Source organism: Malaclemys terrapin, chromosome 9, assembly GCF_027887155.1.
Source record: "Malaclemys terrapin pileata isolate rMalTer1 chromosome 9, rMalTer1.hap1, whole genome shotgun sequence".
Taxonomy (NCBI): Eukaryota; Metazoa; Chordata; order Testudines; family Emydidae; genus Malaclemys; species Malaclemys terrapin.
The window spans coordinates 102,816,048-102,836,704 of NC_071513.1; the positions used below are offsets into that span (position 1 = coordinate 102,816,048).

Genomic DNA, 20,657 nt, shown 5'->3' on the forward strand with positions numbered 1-20,657 from the left:
CCTTCTTTCCACTAAATATAATGAGTCTGGGAACCAGAGACCTGTCAGTAAATTACGGAGTAAGACATCCTGTAGTGTATCACTCTCAGTCCTACGTAGGAAGACAAGTAACAGCAACAGGAGTCTACATTATTTTGCCTAGCTGCTCCAGTCAAGTTGGTTTCTATGGGTGGCCGGATGGCTCTGGGACTTGGTAACGGGCTGTAAACTCTTTCACCTCCTGGCCATGGAGTTAAATCTAAGTGAGAACTGAAAACCTCTCTCATATGATGGCTGTTCAGTGGCCTCTGGGAAGTGAGTTTCTTGGTCTTTCTCAAGTTCCCAATGGACAGCATCACACAAACCATTCGCACCACTGGCCCCAGTAAGCAGCAAGGCCAACGACTGAATGGGCTACGGACACGGAAGAATCTTCTCAGCCTAGATGAGGTCCCTCTGCGTCCATTGTGAGAAACAGTGACAGGGCGCGGGTGGAGGGAGGTTGCACTGCCCACACTTTATCTGCTCCGGGGCTTTACTTTCCAGAGCACCGGGTGTGGCACCCTTCACTAATGCCACGGCAACGCTCCTCTTCCTCCCGGCACGACCTGACTCGGTTGCTGCTCTGACAATTCCCCAGACGACACCCCCGCACACATTGCCATCAGAGCGTAAAGCCACCGAGCGCAGCAAGCACAACATACGTGCACTAAACCAGCGTGACTTTTTCCCACTGGGAATGAGTCCCACCTGCAGCTTTGCCGAATGATCTCCCCAAAGGAGGCTGATCAAAGCTGACTGACGCTAGGGCTGTCTCCTTGGGACTCTCAGCAAAGAACCCTCTGTTTGGAAAGGAGGTGGGACCTCAGCAGTGCTGGTCTCTGGGAACATGCTCCAGGGGGAGGAGGAGCAGCAGATTTTCCTGGTCTCATGCATGGATGCCCAGGGTTTGGTATAGGTAACCGGAGAGGATGGATGGCAGAGCGGTATTAGCCTATCACGCGGAGACTCTTAGGGCTTATCCGCACACAAAAGTGGGACTTTTATTATATTGGTGTAGATTTAACCATGTTGGTATAGTTAAAGCACTACACACCTCCTAGTATGGACACAGTCACCCTGGGATAGCTTATTTTAAATTAATGGAGATATCCTATCTCCTAGAACTGGAAGGGACCTTGAAAGGTCATCGAGTCCAGCCCCCTGCCTTCACTAGCAGGACCAAGTACTGATTTTGCCCCAGATTCCTAAATGGCCCCCTCAAGGATTGAACTCACAACCCTGGGTTTAGCAGGCCAATGCTCAAACCACCGAGCTATCCCTCCCCCCATTCTATTCTTGTAGGGGAAGGGGAATAAGATATTGCAGAAGAAGACACCTTTACGGCAATATAACTATATCTACACTAGGGTATGTACCGGTGTATCTATATTGGGGGGAAGGGGGAAATGACATCCCTAACTGACATACAGGTATGAAATCTACCTGCGGATCCGGCCTTTGAAAACTTCTCTTTTTTTCTTGCATGACTAAATATTAAAAGCAATCTGCTGTCTTGTTCCAAAACTGATCGATCGATAAATCATCAGACAAAGTCTTCCCTCTTGCTTTACTAATTGGTTCCTGTCTCATTGGTCTCAGTTGGGCTCTCAACTTTGTGCTAGCAAATGAGTTTTGACAAATAAAAACTAATCTGCATTTGAATGGAAATATTTTCCCTAGCAGCAGCCGAAAAACAATCCCCCAAAGACCGTGCATCAGCTCTCAGAGCTGACAGGCCAACTGCAGATATAGGACTTCTGAAGCCAAGTGGGCTTTCCCTTACTGCTAATTACAGGCAATCCAGTTTATGGAGAGAGGGTTCCCACTTAACCCTGCCTTGCTCAGGACCACACATGCAAATCAAAGGACAGTATAGCGGCAGTGTTCAATTCCCTGCCCGGGTTTCTAATCTCTAGTAATTCTTTGCTGTTTCCCCATTATTTTAGCATCTGTCCTATTTTTTTGTCAGTGTCCCCAGCCTCTTCAGACAATGAGCTGTTCAGAATATGACCTGACAAAATCCCTCCCTCCCGGATGAAAACAAGGGATGAGATGTGCTGGGCCTATTTATCATGCCTGCCTGTCCCGGGACCCAGCTGTGTAGCCCTCCCCAGCTCAGGCAGTCTAGGCAGATGGAAGGTAGGATGGCCATGTGGGTGAAAGTACAGGACTGGGGTCCAGGAGTTTTGTGTTCCAGTCTTGACTCTGCCAATGACTCGCTGATTGATCACAGGCAAGCTGCTTCCTCTCTGTGCCCCCGTTTTCCCCTCTTTATAAACAGGGGGGTAATTCCTGTCCCCGGGGTGCTATGCAACATTTGCACAGTGCTTTTAGCTCCCTCCGCTGGAAAGAGCGACAGAAGGGCAGAGTCTAGCGGTTATCATTCACTGGGTTGTGAACACATTATCCTGACACAGGGGCCGCGTTGCTCCCAAGTCCAGGCCCCTGCATGTCCGACTTTGGAGCATGCCAGAGGGCCCTGCAGGTCAGCAAGTGCACAACCGGCAGAATCTGGATTCCGGACGTTTGGGGGTTTTGGTTCAGCCTGTTACGGTGACAGGGACCAGTCATGAAATTCAGATGCAGACTCATCGTGGACTTCGGGGATGAACTTGGACCCCTGCATGCACAAGCTCAAGAACAGCCTTCCAATCCGTATTCGGGGAGCACGAACCCGAGCTCGTTTTAAGATGGAGCATGAGAAGTTTATGAATGAGGTCATATGGCAGGCACCGGACTCTATGAGTGGGGCCCTACCAAATTCACGGCCATGAAATATGCGTCATGGACCATGACATCTGGTCTCCCTTCATGAAATCTGGTCTTTTCTGTGCTTCTACCCTATACGTCAGAGATTTCACGGGGGAGACCAGCGTTTCTCAGACTGGGGGTCCTGACCTAAGAGGGGGCTGCGGGGGGAGGGGGAGAGGAGGGGGTCACAAGGTTATTTTAGGGGCGTCGCAGTATTGCCACCCGTACTTCTCCACTGCCTTCCGAGCTGGGCAGCCAGAGCGTGGCGGCTGTTGGCCAGGTGCCCAGCGTTGACAGCAGCACCCAGCCAGCAGTAGCGTAGAAGAAAGGGTGGCAATACCATACCATTGCCATCCTTCTTTCTGCGCTGCTGCCTTCAGAGCTGGGCGGCAGGAGAGTGGCATCTGCTGACCGAGGGCTCAGCTCTGAAGGCAGCAGAGCAGAAGGAAGGGTGGCAATACCATACCGTGCCATCCTTCCTTCTGCGCTGCTGCTGGCGGCGGCTCTGCCTTCAGAGCTGGGCTCCCAGCCAGCAGCCGCCGCTCTCCAGCCGCCCAGCTCTGAAGGCAGCGCCACCACCAGCAGCAGTGCAGAAGTATGGGTAGCAGTACCACAATTCCCTCTACAATAACCTTGTGAACCCCCCTTCTCTCCCCCCCAAACTCCTTTTTGGGTCAGGATCCCTACAATTACAGCACCGTGAAATTTCAGATTCAAATAGCTGAGATCATGACATTGACGATTTTTAAAATCGTATGACCATGAAATTGACCAAAACGGACCGTGAATTTGGTAGGGCCCTAGCTATGACCCAGGAGGCTCCTTCAGTCCTGTGTCCTTACGCGCATCGTTCTAGACCCCGTAGCATCTTCAGAACACTTTCCACACAGCTAGCTAGTGCACGGCACGCAGCACGCTGGTCAGGCCGACGTTAATGTCCCCATTCGGCAGAGGGGAAAACGGAGGCAGAGAGGCGGAGGACCTGATTTTCAGACGTGCTGAGCACCCACACCACCAACTGTAATCAATGAAAAGTGCAGGGGCTCAGCACCTCGGAACGTCAGCCCCAGGCCCACTGAAGGAGATTGTTTCCGATTCCGGATTAAAAGGAGGAGTCCCCGGGTCCCCGCTGGCTTCACAGTTCAGCGCTGCCGGCTATTGAAGGGAAGCTGCTTTGCCAAATTCAGCAAAGGTGCAAAAGTTTCTAGTTGAAAACCCCCCAGAGCCAAGGCACATACACGTCCTGTGCTTCAAGGGGACTTGGGGACTGGTTAGAGACCTCACCTGCAATTGCTTCATAGAGGTCAGCTTTATACTCCAAGTACTCGTACTCCTCGAACCGCTGAGGCCCCTCGCACATGACCCGGCACTCCACATCCGCGGTGTAGTAGCCCCGCAGCGCTCGCTCCAAGGACTCGATGGCCAGCGCGTACTCTTCTTGGTCATAGTGCTTCACCCCTGCGCTGTAGTTCTCCTGCAAAGAAGCCCGGCAGGCTCATTAGGGAGCCGGGAAGCATGGGAGGTGTTGTAACACTGGGACTAAATCAGTGCCCGTCGGGCACATTGATCTAAAAGAGAATCCTGTCGAACTGCACATTATGCTGAATGAACGGTGATGTTTGCTTAATGAACCTCCTGGGTGTACATTCTCCCGAGCTCTACGAAATCATTAGCCAGTGACTGCGATGAGCCCAGTTTTTGGGTTCATTTTGGTTGCTTCATAAAGCAGTTGTAAAGCTAGCTTAACCGGCTGGGCACCACTAGATAACACGTGGCCACATCCAAGACCTTACGGAGTCCATGGGAGTTTTTCCATGGGCTTCAATGAGCGCTGGATCATGCTCGTGGACCTGACTTAACGCCGGTACCTTGCCCAGCATTGGCACTGGTGGCACGGCTGGGAAAAGAGACACATCTGTGCTCTGGATCAGGCCCGGGGCTGGAGGAGGCAGGGAATGAAGATGTCACTCCCCCCTCACTCAGACCATCCTGTGCAGGGTGCATCTCAGGCGGTCTGCAGAATCCCGCCCCATGTCAATGTGTGAGACCCATTTACAAAACGTGTGCAAAGCCTGCCATTTACTGAGCCGTCTGCCAAACCAGGCCCTTGCTGATACCGAGAGCAGTCAGCGCGTGGGTCAGCAGTTCCTCTAAGGAGACAACAGGTTGGAGCGTTGGGTCACCAGGCATACAACAGGGGACACGTGTAACTGAGGATGTGCAGTCAGCGCCGAGAGGACACACATCGGAAAAGAAAAGGGAATTCTGACAGATTTGCTTTCCCAGTTGAACCTTCACAACCAGGGAACACTGGCATGTCCACTGCCAGCCAGGGCTTAGCCCTCAGAATTTCACATTTGATGCATCGCCTTGGATGTACATGGATAAAACAGGTGGGTGAATAAGTGCCCTGGCTAAATGCATATGGCTGGAATACAGTGAAAATACAGGTGCACAGACGCCCGTAGGGAAGTGTAAATGAATGCAAAATGAGCATGCTGCCAGGTCTATGCTTACTGACGTAAACCACGGACACTGTGGTTACCTCTCGGCCATGCACAGGGTAACGGCGCAGCCAGGCAGATGCTACGGGGTGGAAATTGACAAACGCTGCCTCACAGACATGGCAGAAGGCTCGCACGCCGATATTCTTGTGCTAGCCTGCTAGAGCTCACGTCACAGCATTGTAAATGCCGTCCAACAGAGCTTGGCCAGTAAATTGTAAATTAATGGAGATATCCCATCTCCTAGAACTGGAAGGGACCTTGAAAGGTCATTGAGTCCAGCCCCCTGCCTTCACTAGCAGGACCAAGTACTGATTTTGCCCCAGATCCCTAGTGGCCCCCTTGAAGATTGAACTCACAACCCTGGGTTTAACAGGCCAATGCTCAAACCACTGAGCTATCCCTCCCCCTGTGTTACCTTCCTCCAGGCCCAAAACTCGTCCCCAAGTTGGCTGACAGTTGACATACTTGTTCAGCTGAGTGGGAAACCCTCTCTCCAAACTCACCATGTGCGGCTTGGCCTCTCGATCGACCAGACGGACCTTCCCAGCCATGGTTTTGTAGTTCTCAATGTCCTGCTGCATTTCCATGTGCTCAGGGTTTGCCATGAAGAAGGTGTGAGCTGCATCTGCTGCCTCCTCCAGCTGGTTCAGCTAAAACAAGGGAAGAAACAGCCAGCTGGTAAGTGTCCTGCTAAGACAAGCCAGAACCACCCTCCGGGTGAAGACACCACACTCAAGATTTCTTTCGCCACCTGCCACTGCTCGGCATTCCGGGGGTATCTGAGCCCACCCCACCAGCCGCTGCTGGAGACAGGGAGGAAATCCTGCCATTTCGTCTGTGCTAAGGGTGAATCAATGGCCAAAAGCAGGGATTGGGAAGGGACCAGCAGCAAATGAGATAAACATTGAGTGATGAGCGAAATCAAGGAAAAACTGAGCATGAAGAACGAAGGAAGTGATTTCAATGCCATAGCCAGCCTAGTGCAGGGCAGTCAGGAGATTGGGAGTCTGTTCCCACTTGCCTGTGTGACCTTGGGCAAGTCACTTTGCTTCTCCGTGACTCGGTTTCTCCAAGTGTACTATGGGGTAGCAGCTCCTTCAGAGGTGGGTGCAGGCACAGAGTGGCACTAACTGCTGCTTGGAGCCAGTAAATATACACAGCCTGGTGCAGAGACTGGCTATGCCTAAACCATCGTCACCACGTCCCCCCGACACGGTGCAGAACGCAAACCCTAGGGGACTTGTGGAAGAAATCTGGGAGGGTCTCAGGGGAAGCTTGAGAGGCCACATGAGAGAGAGAGAGAGAGAGAGAGAGAGACCAGCCACCCCTCCCATTCTAGACCCCTCTCAACTCTCTGACCCGAATCCCCACGGAAGCCCCGCACTGGGAGCAGCGTGATTGTCCGAGAAGCGTTCTACGCAGCAGGCCCAGCACCCCAGCTGCCAGGCCACGGCTGTGCGGTTTTCAGGCACCCCGGGAGAAGTGAGTTAGGAGGAGGGATTTCCCAGGTGCACAGCCCTGACTCCATGATCGGACGTTATCTCCCTGAAATGCCTCCTGCCTGCGTACGGCACTGGGAAGCAGATTCCAACCACACTTGTGCACATGTGGGAAGTTCATTCTCGATTACCACCGTTTGACGGAGACCCAGCACGCCAGCCTTCCTGCCAGAGGGACCACAAAGCCTGGCCGGCTTCCAGAGGATGTCGTTCTCTCCCGGGAAGAGAACAAGAGCCCGTGCTGGACGTTGGCCAGTTCACAGTGTCACAACACAGCATGACTGAGGGTGTAGGGCTGCGAACACGAACCGCGTGCCACTTGGACAGCACCGTGGGTTGTCGGTAAACCACACTGGTTTGTTTGCTTTGGTCCTGTCTGCTGCTCAGATTCCCAGACCAGATAATCGGCGTGGGGGCCCTTACATTTGTTGCCTTCTTTCTTAGTCTATGCTCTGGCTCAAGACGTAGGTTACAACGAAGTAGCACGCCCTGCATCAGCACATTGTCTGCCCAGCACACGGCTGGACCAGCTTGCACCTGGCCTGTCTACCCAGTAACTAGCTACCATGGGACAGCGGCGGGTGGCTGACTCCGGCTCGCGGGGTTCCCATCGTCCAGAGTCCAGACAGCAATGAAACAGCCCCGCAGCCCGAGCCCCGCACACGAGTCAGCTGGCACGGGCCAGCCCCGGGCTTTTCTTTGCTGTGTAGACATACCCGAAGTCAGTGGCTCTCAAACTTTTGTCCTGGTGACCCCTTTCACACAGCAAGCCTCTGAGTGCGACCCCCCCTTATAAATTAAAAACACTTTATAATATATTTAACACCATTATCAATGCTGGAGACAAAACGGGGTTTGGGGTGGAGGCTGACAGCTCGCGACCCCCCCATGTAATAACCTTGCCACCCCCTGAGGGGTCCCGACCCCCAGTTTGAGAACCTCTGCCCTAAGTGGTAACTGGGCTTGTCAAGAGCTGGCCAGATGGCACGCACAGCTGTCGTCCGCCTGGCTTTGGCGAGGGCTTGTTCACGGGACATTGTGACCAGAGCAGCATTGTAAAGAAGCCCCGTGTTTATGTTTAATGCTGCTTTGAGCAGGCATGGCCTGGAACTGGGTAAGAGTGGCAGCTGGAGCAGAAGAATTCCTCTGGACGCAGCAGGCCCGGCTGAGTTGCTGCAAACCTGTTCCCATTCGGAAACTGGAGGTGGCTGCCAGGGTTCATAAGAGAGGCCAGTTGTTTAACTGGCATAGCGACACCTCCGCCTGTACTATATGTACGGTTCAGTGCGGCTTGGGAAAATACAAGGCTCAATGAGGGTGTATATTTTTGTTCTGAGGCAGCTTTTTCTAAATGTTTAGTGGGAACATATTTTGGCAGCAAACAAACTGGCTAGTGCCATTCGAGTCTCCTCTCACAAACAGAAATTCCAAGTGGCAAAAATGCCCGAAGCAGCTACTGAATTGGATTTCCTTGAGCGCTGTAAGAACTAGTCGGGAATTAAAAAGTACAGCAAGCCACTGAAAATAACTTCACGTGAACAAAAAGCAAGCGAGCAAGCTTGGGGAATCAGAGACGTGTCCCCAAGTCCAGCCACTCATTTCCCAGACTTCCTAGCGTGCTCCCAAAACGAGGCCCTGTGTTCGTGGTGGAGGGTGGGGAAACTTGACTGTCCATCTAACTTGACTGGTCAGAGGACAAAGAAAGTTGGCCTGTGGAATCATGGGATAGTTTTGGCAGCTTCCTAGAGCACAAGTCCAGTGGGGCTGTGTCTACACTACAAAACAATAGGGCTTGAACCCTGGGCCCCAGCTCGATTTAGGCTCGAACTCCACACTCTGGGTCTGAGCCCTGGGTTAAGGTGATATATGTGTAGATGGAAGGGGGGTTAGGGTTGAACCGGAGTTTGAACTCTGGGCTTACATTGCAGTGTAGATGTACCCAGAGGGATAAAACACCCGCGGCCCGGCAGTCCGAGCCCCGCGACGCCAAGTCAGCTGACCAAGCCTCGGGTTTTTCAATCGCAGTGCAGACATGCCCTAAGGGACTTAACCTGCGGGCGCAGAAATCAATTGCAGAGCTGGGAGCAGAAACTGTGTCCTTACTGTCACTCCCATACCTTCCCTGGGTGGCGTGTGGAGGGGACGCTGCAGTCCCATTTCGAACCCATTCTCAGATCACATGGAGTTTGAAATACAAACTTGGGTGAAAACAACTTTCTTCCAGAGGCTAGAATCCTACAGCAGGTGCCCCCCCGGTCGCATTCAGAATCCTCCTGGCTCTGTGGCAAATGCTAACACGGAAAAACACTCCAGATGAAGACGGGAACCAACTTCAGTGGCATGCTCCATGCACTTGGCCTATCCTGTCACACTCCTGCTTTTCTCATTGGTAACAATGGGCTGAATCAGCCCTCAAATCAACACACGCACTTTGCCTGGGAACTGAAACTCACTGAGATTTCCACCACTGTAGTCAAGTTTCAGACAATAAAAACCTCTAAACTGCAGATTTTGTTCTATTGCCCTAACTCAGCCAAAGTCCACTGGCTGGTCCAATTCCCAGCAGACCCAGAGCAGGACTGCCTGAGAAGGAGCATGCGTGATTGCCTTTGAAAAGAAAATGCAAGCCCCAGTCAGAGGGCTTGTCAAAACAGGCTCCAGCTTTGTCCTTTGATTGAACAGCGAAGCGCCAGGGCACAGCAATGCCCAGAGGAACTTCAACAATTTGCCCTGTGCAAACTTGAGAATAGTTTTGGCTTTAACCCTGTAGTTACAACCCGTGCAGGAAACAGAGGTTGGCTTTGCTCTCCCTGCAAAAACAATAGCTCTCCCGTTCGTGTATTCAATCCAAACAGAAGTAAAGGCTTGAGCTTACACTACACTCAATTACAGACCTAGAAGTGTCAAGTATCAGAGGGGAGCCGCGTTAGTCTGAATCTGTAAAAAGCAACAGAGGGTCCTGTGACGACTTTAAGACTAACTGTTAGTCTTAAAGGTGCCACAGGACCCTCTGTTGCTTTTTACAGACCGAAACGTGGCAATTCTTCAACAAAAATATAACTTCAAAAACGAACAGACTCCAACGAGAAACTGCAGAACTGGAATTAATTTGCAAACTGGACACCATCAAAGTCGGCCTGAATAAAGACTGGGAGTGGATGGGTCATTACACAAACTAAAAACTATTTCCCCATGTTAATTATCCCCCTACTGTTACTCACACCTTCTTGTCAACCGTTTGAAATGGGCCATCCTGATTATCACTACAAAAGTGATTTTTCATCCTGCTGAGTAATAGCGCACTTTAATTGATTTGTCTCGTTAGAGATGGTAAGGCAACTCCCATCTGTTCATGTTCTCTGTATATAGCTTCCTATTATATTTTCCACTTCACGCATCTGATGAAGCGGTTTTAGCCCACGAAAGCTTATGCCCAAATAAATTTGTTAGTCTCTAAGGTGCCACAAGGACTCCTCGCTCTTTTTGCTGATACAGACTAACACGGCTGCTACTCTGAAACAAAAGAGACGGTGAGTGAGAGAGAGAGAGAGAGAGAATGATGTCTTGCAATGTAGTTGATCAGGTAAATTCTACTTCATCCATTTTACAGATGGGGAAAATAAGGCTCAGGGAAGTAATGTGATGTGCCCAAGGTCACATTATAAATAGGGGTCAGTGCCAAGAACTGAACTCAAAGTCTCCCCTAAACCCTAGCCACAGAGGGTACGTCTACCCTGGAATAGAAGACCTGCTGCACAGCTGCGGCTGGCCCGGGTCAGCCGGCTCGGGCTCGCGGTGCGCGGCTCACAGGGCTAAAAACTGCAGCGGAGACATTCAGACTCTGGCTGAAGCCAGGGCTCCGGGACCCTCCCCACCACGGGGTCCCAGAGCTCAGGCTCCAGACGGAGCCCGAATGCCTACACAGCAATTTTACAGCCCTGCAGCCGGAGCCCCGCGAGCGTGAGCCGGCTGACCCGGGCCAGCCAGGGGTGTTTCATGGCTGTGACATACTAGGGCATCTCAGTGACACGGTTGTAAGAATGTTTTTAACATGGCCAAAGTAGCTACTTACTGAGAGCAGAGTATCAGGAATCTTGGGGTGCAGTCCGGCTTCTGAGGGGAGTGATCTCTAGTGGTCACAGACCTTTCTGTCTCTATCCTTGTCCCGTCTCTTTCCACCCCAACCCCAGATCTCTGTGCCAGTTTTCTCCCCAGCTCTTCATCCTCATCCCTGTGCCAGTCTTCTTGCTCGCTCTCAGTCTCCCCCACAGGGGCTCCTTGCCTGATCCGTCATACCCCAAACCCCAGCTCCCAGTCTCCCCTACTCAATCTACTCCCTCTGCCTCTTCCTTTCCCCGAAGGTGGGGAATTGAGAGTACAAGAGAAACAGGCTCCCTGCTCTCAGTTCCAGGGCCAGCCCCCTTGGCCACCAGGAGTAGCAGTTGCAGGAAATGTCCTATTCAGTCCCTGCACCCCCAGGCTGGAGCATGTCGGTCACTGTGTGGGATGGTGCATGCATAGTCTGGTCACATGCAGGAGCTGGGAGAGAGTGGAGCATGCTTCGTGCAGATGGACGCTTCAGAGATTTAGCTGCCAGCATCTGTAAACTGAGATTTTTCCACAGTCTTATAATTTGGCCAAATTTGGGTGCATTTTCATGAGAACAATAAAAGCCACAATCCTGGCACCAGGGCGACCCCCTCCTCCCTCACCAGCTCTGCTCCAAAGCAAGGGGGCACTAGCGCTTGTCAATGAAATGGTTACACAAATGTTTTTAATGTGGACAAAACAACGTACTTTCTCATTCTGAGAAAAGACAGCCATTTATGCTGAAAACCTGTCCAAAATGCACCCACCTGGAAAACGTCATCCCCAGTGGTTGAAGTTTGGCAAAGTTATAAGTGAAAACTGGGTCTTACAGTAAGAAGTGTCAGGCAACCTTCACCAGTGGCCGTGCTACCAGTTCAGCCTAAAATTACAGTGGGTTAATTGGTGACAAGAGGACAATAGGTTCGTTAGAGAAAAAGAAGCCGCTGATTTGAGAGTACATTGATGATTGATGTTAAGGAAATCTTTGCACTACTCAGAGCTATTTACAGCACAAACTTCAGCCTTGATCTCTCATTCTTGTTCACTTTGCAGCCCTTCAGAGTTATGCTGCCAAAGGTTGTGTATTTATTTCTACCACTAAGCTCACTCCAGCTCTCTGCAGCACCAGGATCGGAAGCAAAGTGCTTTGGGTTGTGATTGCATTGTTCTTGCGCTTTCTTTTTGAAAGGCGTATAACCTGTGATGGTTTCAGCTCTTCCTGGGGAAACTCGCTCTTGTACGGAGGGCTAGAATAATCCCTGGACGATAGAGAAGTTCCACCTAACTCCTCAAAATAGGGTGCAAGCAGTGTTGCGCTCGAGTGCTGGGTGAAACTCAAAACAGAACATCAGAGCTCTACCCTTTCAAGTCACCCCCTTCTTGTTTGCTTCTGAAATATTCACATTCCCGTAGAAGCCAAGCACCGATAAGTTTCTACTTGCCTTGGAGTGTTTAACTAGAAGCACATATATAAACAAATTCCAAACTGGTAAGCTATTCTCAGAAGCTAGGGTACAGAGGTATTATGAAACACACTGGGGTCTGCTGCCAAATTCCTTCGAGCCCCCAGGGAGAGGAAGAATGGTTTAAAGTACAGGACTTGGACTCAGGAGACGATGGCTCCGTTTCTGGTGCCATTGCAGAGCTCAGGCAGGTCACTAAGTGATGGAGAGCTAAGTCACAAAGTAGAATAGGAATAATAATAAATAATGCTTCTTTCCACCACCTTTTCTCGGTCTTGTCTATGTACAATTTCCCTGGGACAGGGACAATGTCTTACTAAGTGTACGTATAGCGTGTGTGTAGCATATGGGAAATCCCATTCTTGATTGGGGACACTATAATATTGACAACGACTACTGGTGAGTGGAAATAGGCAATGGAAAAACAGGATCTCAAAAGCTATATATTAGAATTGGACAAAGTACAGAGAAGGGCAAGAAAAGGATTAGGGGTGTGAAACAGCTTCCATGTGAGGCGAGATTAAAAAGACGGGGGCTGTTCATCTTAGAAAAGAGATGACTAAGGGGGCCTATGATACAGCAAGTGAATAGGGAAGTATTATTTATGCCTTCACATAACACAAGAACCCGGGGTCACCCAATGAAAACAACAGGCAACTGGTTTAAAACTAACAAACGGAAGTACTTCTTCATACAAAGCACAGTCAACCTGTGGAACTCATTGCAAGAGGATATTGTGAAGGCCGAAAGTATAACTAGGTTCAAAAAAGAATGAGATAAGTGCCTGGAGGATAGGTCCATCAGTGGTCAGGGACGCAACCTCATGTTCTGGGGGTCCCTAAACCTCCAGCTGCCAGAAGCTGGTTGATAGGGATGGGTCACTCTAAATTGCCCTGCTCTGTTCATTCCCTCTGAACCATCTAGCGCTGGCCACTGTCGGAAGACTGGATCCTGGGCTATATGGACCATTGGTCTGACCCAAAATAGCCGTTCTTATGTATCAGGTCCTTACAGTACAATACATCTTGAATTACACTAACACTCCCGGAATGATGTTGCAGGAATATCTTCAAAGTTTTACATAAAACCTTTATATTTCAGCTGCAAGGTCACAAACACAAGATCCCTGAAATACTATTTGCAGGGTCAGTTTGGCTACGGCAATGATTAGAGCAGGAAAAGGAGAAAAAAAATTGAAACATTTTTTGAATTTTGAAAAAAGAAATTAAACGTTTCAGCTCAAAACCAAAACTCTTGTTTCATTTTGTTGGCAAATGGAAAGATTTCAAAGGAAGTTTGAAAACCCATTTTTCATCAAAAAATGTTTAAATGAAAGAATTTCAACTGGTTGTAGTTTCCACTTCTCCTGCAGGGGGTGGACAAAACTGTGGCAAACTACTGAATACAATATTTGTTCTGCGTTTGTACAGCTCCTAGCACAAGGGGGTGAAATCCAGACCCTATTATAGTCAGTGGGAGTTTTGCCATTGGACTTTAATGGGGCAGGATTTCATCCAAAATTAGTGACTTTCGGAAACTTAGATGAGAAAGATTTGAACAGGGTAAGGGCTGAAGTCAGACTGCAGGATGGACCTCAAGTTAGTACCTGCATGGTCTTAGCTCGATTTATAGTGTCACTGGACTTCTAGAGTGCAGCCAGTTGGTTTACTTCAATAGTGAAAATCCTAAATGGGGAATGACCACCATTGCTCTCACAGGCTGTATGGTAAAGTATCAATACAGTGTTAGCAACTCGCTCGTAATTCACCCTCTTTCTGGTTTCTATTATGAAGCCAATACAGTCTTTCCCCAGCAACCCAATCTAAATCCTCTGCCCTTCTATGATTGCAGTGTAGCAACCAGCCAGGTTTAATACATAGTATTCTCTAATGTCTTCCCATTTGCTGCCATAAGGCTGCCAACACTGTACCACCCAGGTATCTGGAATGTGTCTTCACACAGAGTATGATATGATCAGCACTTTGGCTGCTGCTTCATTTTTAAAAGGATAACATCATAAAATAATCATGTAATCCCAACCCTGAATGCCCACCTGCAATCAGCTGTGGCTAGCTCAGCTCCATTCCAGGAGAGGTGTTTTTAACTTGGACTTGTGCGTAATAATAATTCTGCTACGGACTTGGGCTCATTCGCATGGTGATAGATCCTAACCACCCCAGACTGATCCCAGGTCACTGGGAAGAGTCCCATTGATTTAGGTAGGGTTTGGATCAGGCCTCCAGTCCAAGGCCCCGTTGTGCCAGTTGCCATTCAAATACACATAAAAACTGTCTCTTCCCCTACACAATCCGCAACAAGACTCAACGACAAAGCAATGATGGTCAGCGTTTAGCTATTATGACCCTAACCCTGCAATCACTTAGGCACGTACATGACTGACCCTGTTCACCTGGGTACATTGAGTGCAATTGGACCACTCACCTGAGTAAAGCTATGCATGTGCTTAAGTGACTTCAGGATCAAGATCTACAGTGCTGGAAACAAATTGAAATGATCTATTGCCAGATTTTTGGAGCAAGGGATCCATGGTGTTGTAGTGGCTTATTCCTGCATTTTTCTCTATGTGTGTTTACAGACAGACAACAAAGTGCGTATTCCATACAATGTAACTAAGTCACAAAAACATTTTCAGGTTGCAAAGTGAACGACTCTGAAGTTAGGAACTGCCAGAATGAATGTAGCCTGTTCAATGTTAATTCTAACTCCTTTTCCATCAAGTACACGACATAGAATTTAATTATATGGTCTCCTATGACTTGCCTCAGGCTGCCTTCCCTCTCCCGTCTCTTATTTCAATACATTATCATTTATCAGGATCCGTGAGCTGTCCAGTGTGACTGGCCTAATTCATCCAATTTCTATGATCGATTTCAGGGCCAGTCATGGAGTGTGGGGATCTGGGGATAGCGGGGAGAAGGGAGGGAGGAGAGAAAAAAAAACAAACACACATCTAAATTCAGCAGCCTCTTGAAACTTGGAGAGACCCACAGTTCTCCAACTGTGCCTGAAGAATTTGGTCTTTTCTTTGCAAATGGCTTGGCACAGCTGATCGCTGTGCGCACTTCAGAGCTTATCAAGCACACAGCTACTTCTGTCGGGGTTAATTTATAATGCAGTCCTAATTTTCTCTCCAATTTGTGTTTATGAAACGTACTTAATGTTCCGCACAGACCACTTCCCTGTGAGAAATGCTAGGCAAGCAAACACAAACAAATCAAGCACTTCCCTCGTCTTGTAGCTTTCAAAGGCATAAATACACTGCTTTCCCCTTGAAATAGCAGCCATTCCTCACTCAGACGAGGGCTCTTCAAAAAACGGTTTGAACATTGGAGCACTCACTCAAGGAGGAATGTGCAGTGACCACTGGCCAAAGCTTATTTCCTTCCACAGGCCAGACCTGAACGGACGCTTAAAGAAGTGAGGCTTGCCCATCCCAGGTCACTGTGGTGGAACACATGACTTTTGCTAGGGCATTGCTCACGGCCGTGGCAGACACAGAAATTCACAGCATCCAGATCCATCCAAACACATCCCTGTTCACAACTCCCTCCCACGAGACGTGGCGCCCACCAGGGTAAACACAGGGCAGCCTGGATGTGAGTGGCGCCGGTTGAAAGGATGTAGGGATACACTGCGATACTATGGCGCCCAACAGCATAGAAATACAACAGACAGAACAGCCTGCAGCAACCGCTTCCGGAATTATTTATGCTAATTTACATTCATTCAAATACATCTCTGGGTTACCTAAGGAGGTGGTGGAATCTCCATCCTTCGAGGTTTTTAAGGCCCAGCTTGACAAAGTCCTGGCTGGGATGATTTAGTTGGGGATTGGTCCTGCTTTGAGCAGGGGGTTGGACTAGATACCTCCTGAGATCCCTTCCAACCCTAATCTTCTATGATCTCGTTGGTAAGGATGCTTTTCCTGTGCTAAACTTTATGGGGTGGATTGCAATTGGTAGCAATGCCGGTACATAGGTTAGGGAAGAGGTGCCAGAAGATACATGGCTCCGGAGCACAGGCTGAAGCTCCAGAGGGTACGTCTATACTGCAATGCAAGCCATGGGTTAGTAGAGCAGACCCTAGGTTTGTTAGCCTAGGGCTTGAGCATCTACACTCATTTGTAACTCCAGGTTAGAAACTGTTGAACCTGGGATCCAACCTGGAGCTCCAGCATCGGCAATATGAGTCCCTGAGTCTAACCACCCGTATCCCACACTTCCTAGTGCACTCCCAAAATGTGGCCTCTTTAGCCCTGTGTTTGCGGTGCAGTGTGGGAAAACCTGACTGCCCAGAAGACAATTGTGGAATGCTTCTGGTGGACTCCCAGAGCACTACTCTGGAGGGGCCGTGTCTACACTGCAAAGCTATAGGGCTTGAACCCTGGATCAGACCCTCCACCACCCCATGGGTCCTGGGTTAGCGTGATTTGTGTGTAGATCAAAGGGGGGTTAGCTTGAGCCTTAGTTCAAACCCTGGGCTTACACTGCAGTATAAACGTGCCCAGAAGGTTTGGCCATAACATGTCTCATGAGCCCAGGCCTCTGAAATGAGAGGGGCTGGAAGGGCATGGGACATCCCCCCTCTCCCTGGGGCATCTAAAGTGGCTGGACTCAGAGACCATAGCATGTGCTGTGTGGAAGGCCTGAGAAAGGATTCCAGCTGCATCAAGCGCACCAGTTAAACTAATCGATCCAGTTTTCATAACTTCAGGGTGAGTGGCCGGCTCAGGAATTGGTAAGAAGTTGTGGAGCCTGGTGTGATACTGACAGTCATTCCCGTCTGACATGGAGTAACAACATGGGGTTCAATCCAGTTCCAGGTGGCCAGGTGTCCACAGCACATGAACCAACACCACAGCCACTGCCCAAGAGAGTCTCGGAAGTCCAAGGGCTGAACGGACGGTGGAGAATGGAATGATCTCCGGCTCCCTCCAGCTCAGGGGTTGAATAGCATCAATGGGCAGCCGGGGGGAAGCTTGTATGGTTGCTGACCCCTGTAGTGCCCATTTAACCACAGAACTGACATCTCCCTTTGGTACCGGGAAATCTGACCTCTTCGGTCTCTTTAATCAAGTTGCCAGCTACACTTCTAGCCCAGAGAGCTTCTCCCGGCCTAATCTGCAACAAGACCATAGTTGAGACTAGGTCGCAAGCTATTTACATCTGTCGCCTTGTAACTTGCTTCTGCCTGCTCAGGCTGAATGCTCTACAGCAGACACAACACAACCGTGGTCCAGTCAAGTGAACATTTTAATTCCCCTGCTCTCTGTGCTGATGTGCTCCACAACCCTGTGGTGTCTCTGGCCACTCAGCACTCAGGTTTCTAGGTCACTCGGGTAACGTTTTCAAAAACACCAAAAAAACCTATGATCCAACCCCAGATGCTCAGCTGGACACTAGGGCTACCAGCAGGTAGCAAGACGCCCTGCCATGCGTACTGCAGTAAGTTGTCAATGCACTCTTACAGCAGCAGGTGTTTACAGAAATGGGAGTTGCCGAACCAAAGAGGGGTTTTCAGACTGTATATTATTGCAACCTGCATCACACAAATTGACTCAAAGTACATGACCTCCGGCAAAGGAGTGAAAAGGAAGCTACTTGAGTGGGTTTCATGCATCTTTGAAAGAGCTGAATGGGCTTTTCTGCGCCTTCCTTAACTTGTTTCTGTCTTTTCTCAGAAGTCTGCAAGCTGTTTTGTTGCCTTTCAGAGCAGAGATATCCTATGTGTACGCAAACATATCTTGAAGCAGAACGGTTAGCGCCGCCCGTTCATGCCATTACTGAATGCTGTACTGGGGGAAGAAGGAAACATTAGACGGGAACCAACCACCTCCAATTCAACGTGCCCTGGGTGTGATGATATTCACCAGGTCTAAGATGGGTCTTATTGATACCACTGTTCCCTCAGACACACGCTCCTCTTACATCTGTCCTGAAATATCACTCCAGACTTTAGCATATTAAAAGAAGGTGACAACCCTAGTCTGCTTCAACTGTGTCCCAGTTACCCCAAGTCCAACATTCATCGCCAGGCATGACCCGCTTTGAGTTCAAGAGAGGTGCCAGCATCAGAGAGAGAAATCTGCCCTAGAAAACTATATTCCAAGAGGGAGCCTTTGTCCATAGGTCTCAGATTATTAGGCGGCTGTATAGACCTTCAAGTGTGAAAATCCATTTCCTTCACAAAACACTTGTCTATTTGCTGTTTACCCACTCAGGTTACGCACAACTGGACTCGGTGCTACAACCTGCTTAGACAGAAGGTTCTTACCTTAAAAGATTTAGTCATGACATTGCTTTTTCCTCATTGCCTTCGACATGCTTACGGACCAGGACAGAAACACACATACATTATGACTCTTTGGAGGCCCCCCAACTTTTTTTTGGAGAGACTCTTCCATCCCCAAAATGGAATCAATCTCCAGTTTGTTCTGGATGTTCCCTTTTTAAATAGTTTCAATGTGTTTCAAACTAGCACATTAGTCTTCTGTTGGAGGAAAATAGAGCAAATTTGGGAATTGGCACGAGATAAACTCATCACAATAAGGGAGGGTTGGCCTGGGTATGTCACTGAAAAAGCTTTCTTGAGAGGCAAATTATACATACTACACAATCATACTTACCAGTATGCACACCGGCATGGGCATGCACACACAGTAGAGCCAGACTGCATCAGGTTTTGGAACAGTCTCCAAAAGGAGGTGGCCCTTTTGAGCATCCTTACTTTGGAAATTTATAACTGGGCTGAACAAACTCCAAGAAAATATTCCACGGGGAACAATCCTGCATCTGCTGCAGGGAGCTAGACTAGATGTCATAACGGATCTCTCACTTGGGTGATTATCTCTATGTTATATGTTCACATTCACACACAATGGACCAAAAGAGTCTCCAATCGGATAAGGCCACTTTGTAGTGGGTAAGCAACACAGAGTGGCCATAAAGCAGCCGGAGGAGGTCATCGGAGAATTCCCCCTGTACCAAGGAACTCTCCACTAGGGTAAGGCCAGTGGAAGCACCGTACTACCTTCTGCACTAGCTACCCCCCATCCCCAGCATAAGGGGAGGAGCGCCCCGGGGGCATTCCAGGGGTGGTGGGTGATCAGATGAGGGCGTGGTGGAACACAGTTTGCTTCACCCCATCCTCTGGTGGTTTAAGGTAAGGTTGCACAAGGACAGTCCCAACTTGCACCAGGGCTGATGAGTCCTGAATCAGAGAGCCCCAACTGGCCCCCTGCAGCTCCACACTCTCCACGCTGCCATAGCTGTGCTCAGATGGAGTTGAGAATCAAGCCTTTCGTATGTATATTTGTGCTTGTGCATCACATGCCTTAGGCACTCGCACGAACACAATTCAGCAAGTCAGGCAAAAGGATCACCACTCATGTCCAAGTGACTTGCTAAACCATTTCCCAGAAGAAAAATACTTCCCACACTGAATTTGATTCCTACGATATGTCATGGGAGCATGCAGCAGGAGATCTGCTTGTGTTCATGGTTCTGTACCGAGCCTTCAGTGTGATTGATCATGCAAAATGCGCCAGTTGGGATTTTCTCCCAAGAAAACATTCGATTCTGTTTAACACACTCAGAAGACGGCTAAGTCACGCATTAAATAACAACACTTTATAAAGAAAACTTTCCTAGAACACGCCCTGTTGGCTCTCTTGGCAAATAGTTAAGGATGAAGCTGAAAACTGTAAAAAGAAGCCTGTGCAGAGAGAATTTTTTCCTCCATGCCAGTAGGTACAACACACACAGCCCATACTCAAGTTGAAGTCACACGAAGGATGTATCTGGCAGTACGCAAATTCCACCACCCTATTTCGTGGTGCAATACTTGACCAGGAAGATTCACTCATACCAGGTGATACATGGCCAATGGGACATCTGGCAAAGTTGAGCCCTTGCAGCAGAAGGCAGAACTGGGCCCAAAGAACCTATTATTAAAAGAGATCAATCTACGGGAACTGAAGACCCCAACTAGCTATACTGTAGCTTGTGGTGCAAAACACTCTACATTTGACAACCCAGGTGTCTCATCAATTTCTCCTGCTTGGGCCTGGTAAGAAATGTATGTATTCTATGTATTTAAATGGATGCAAACATAAACCAGATGGCAAATGAGCAAGTGGCAAAAGCTTCTCCTTTCATAACTCCCATCGGGACAGGCAGAATTTTATTCAGCCCTTGGGAAACGCCGCAGAACAGTTTACCTTTTGGAACTTGTAAGAAAAACACGTCACATATTTTTTGGTCAAGCTAGATCAATAGACTTACAAGCGCAATCCCATTCACTTCCTG

General features: G+C 49.2%; 1 protein-coding gene across 2 annotated transcripts in view; it reads right to left on the reverse strand.

Moving 5' to 3' along the window:
• Window positions 1-20,657, reverse strand: part of P3H2 (prolyl 3-hydroxylase 2) — a 108,638-nt gene that overhangs the window by 25,669 nt on the left and 62,312 nt on the right. For both annotated transcript variants that reach the window (XM_054040227.1, XM_054040228.1), the window contains exons 2-3: window positions 5,783-5,929; window positions 4,057-4,246 (exon numbers count right to left, since the gene is read on the reverse strand). In XM_054040227.1, coding sequence (XP_053896202.1) covers window positions 4,057-4,246; window positions 5,783-5,929 — 337 coding nt within the window. The remainder of the gene's footprint in view (window positions 1-4,056; window positions 4,247-5,782; window positions 5,930-20,657) is intronic.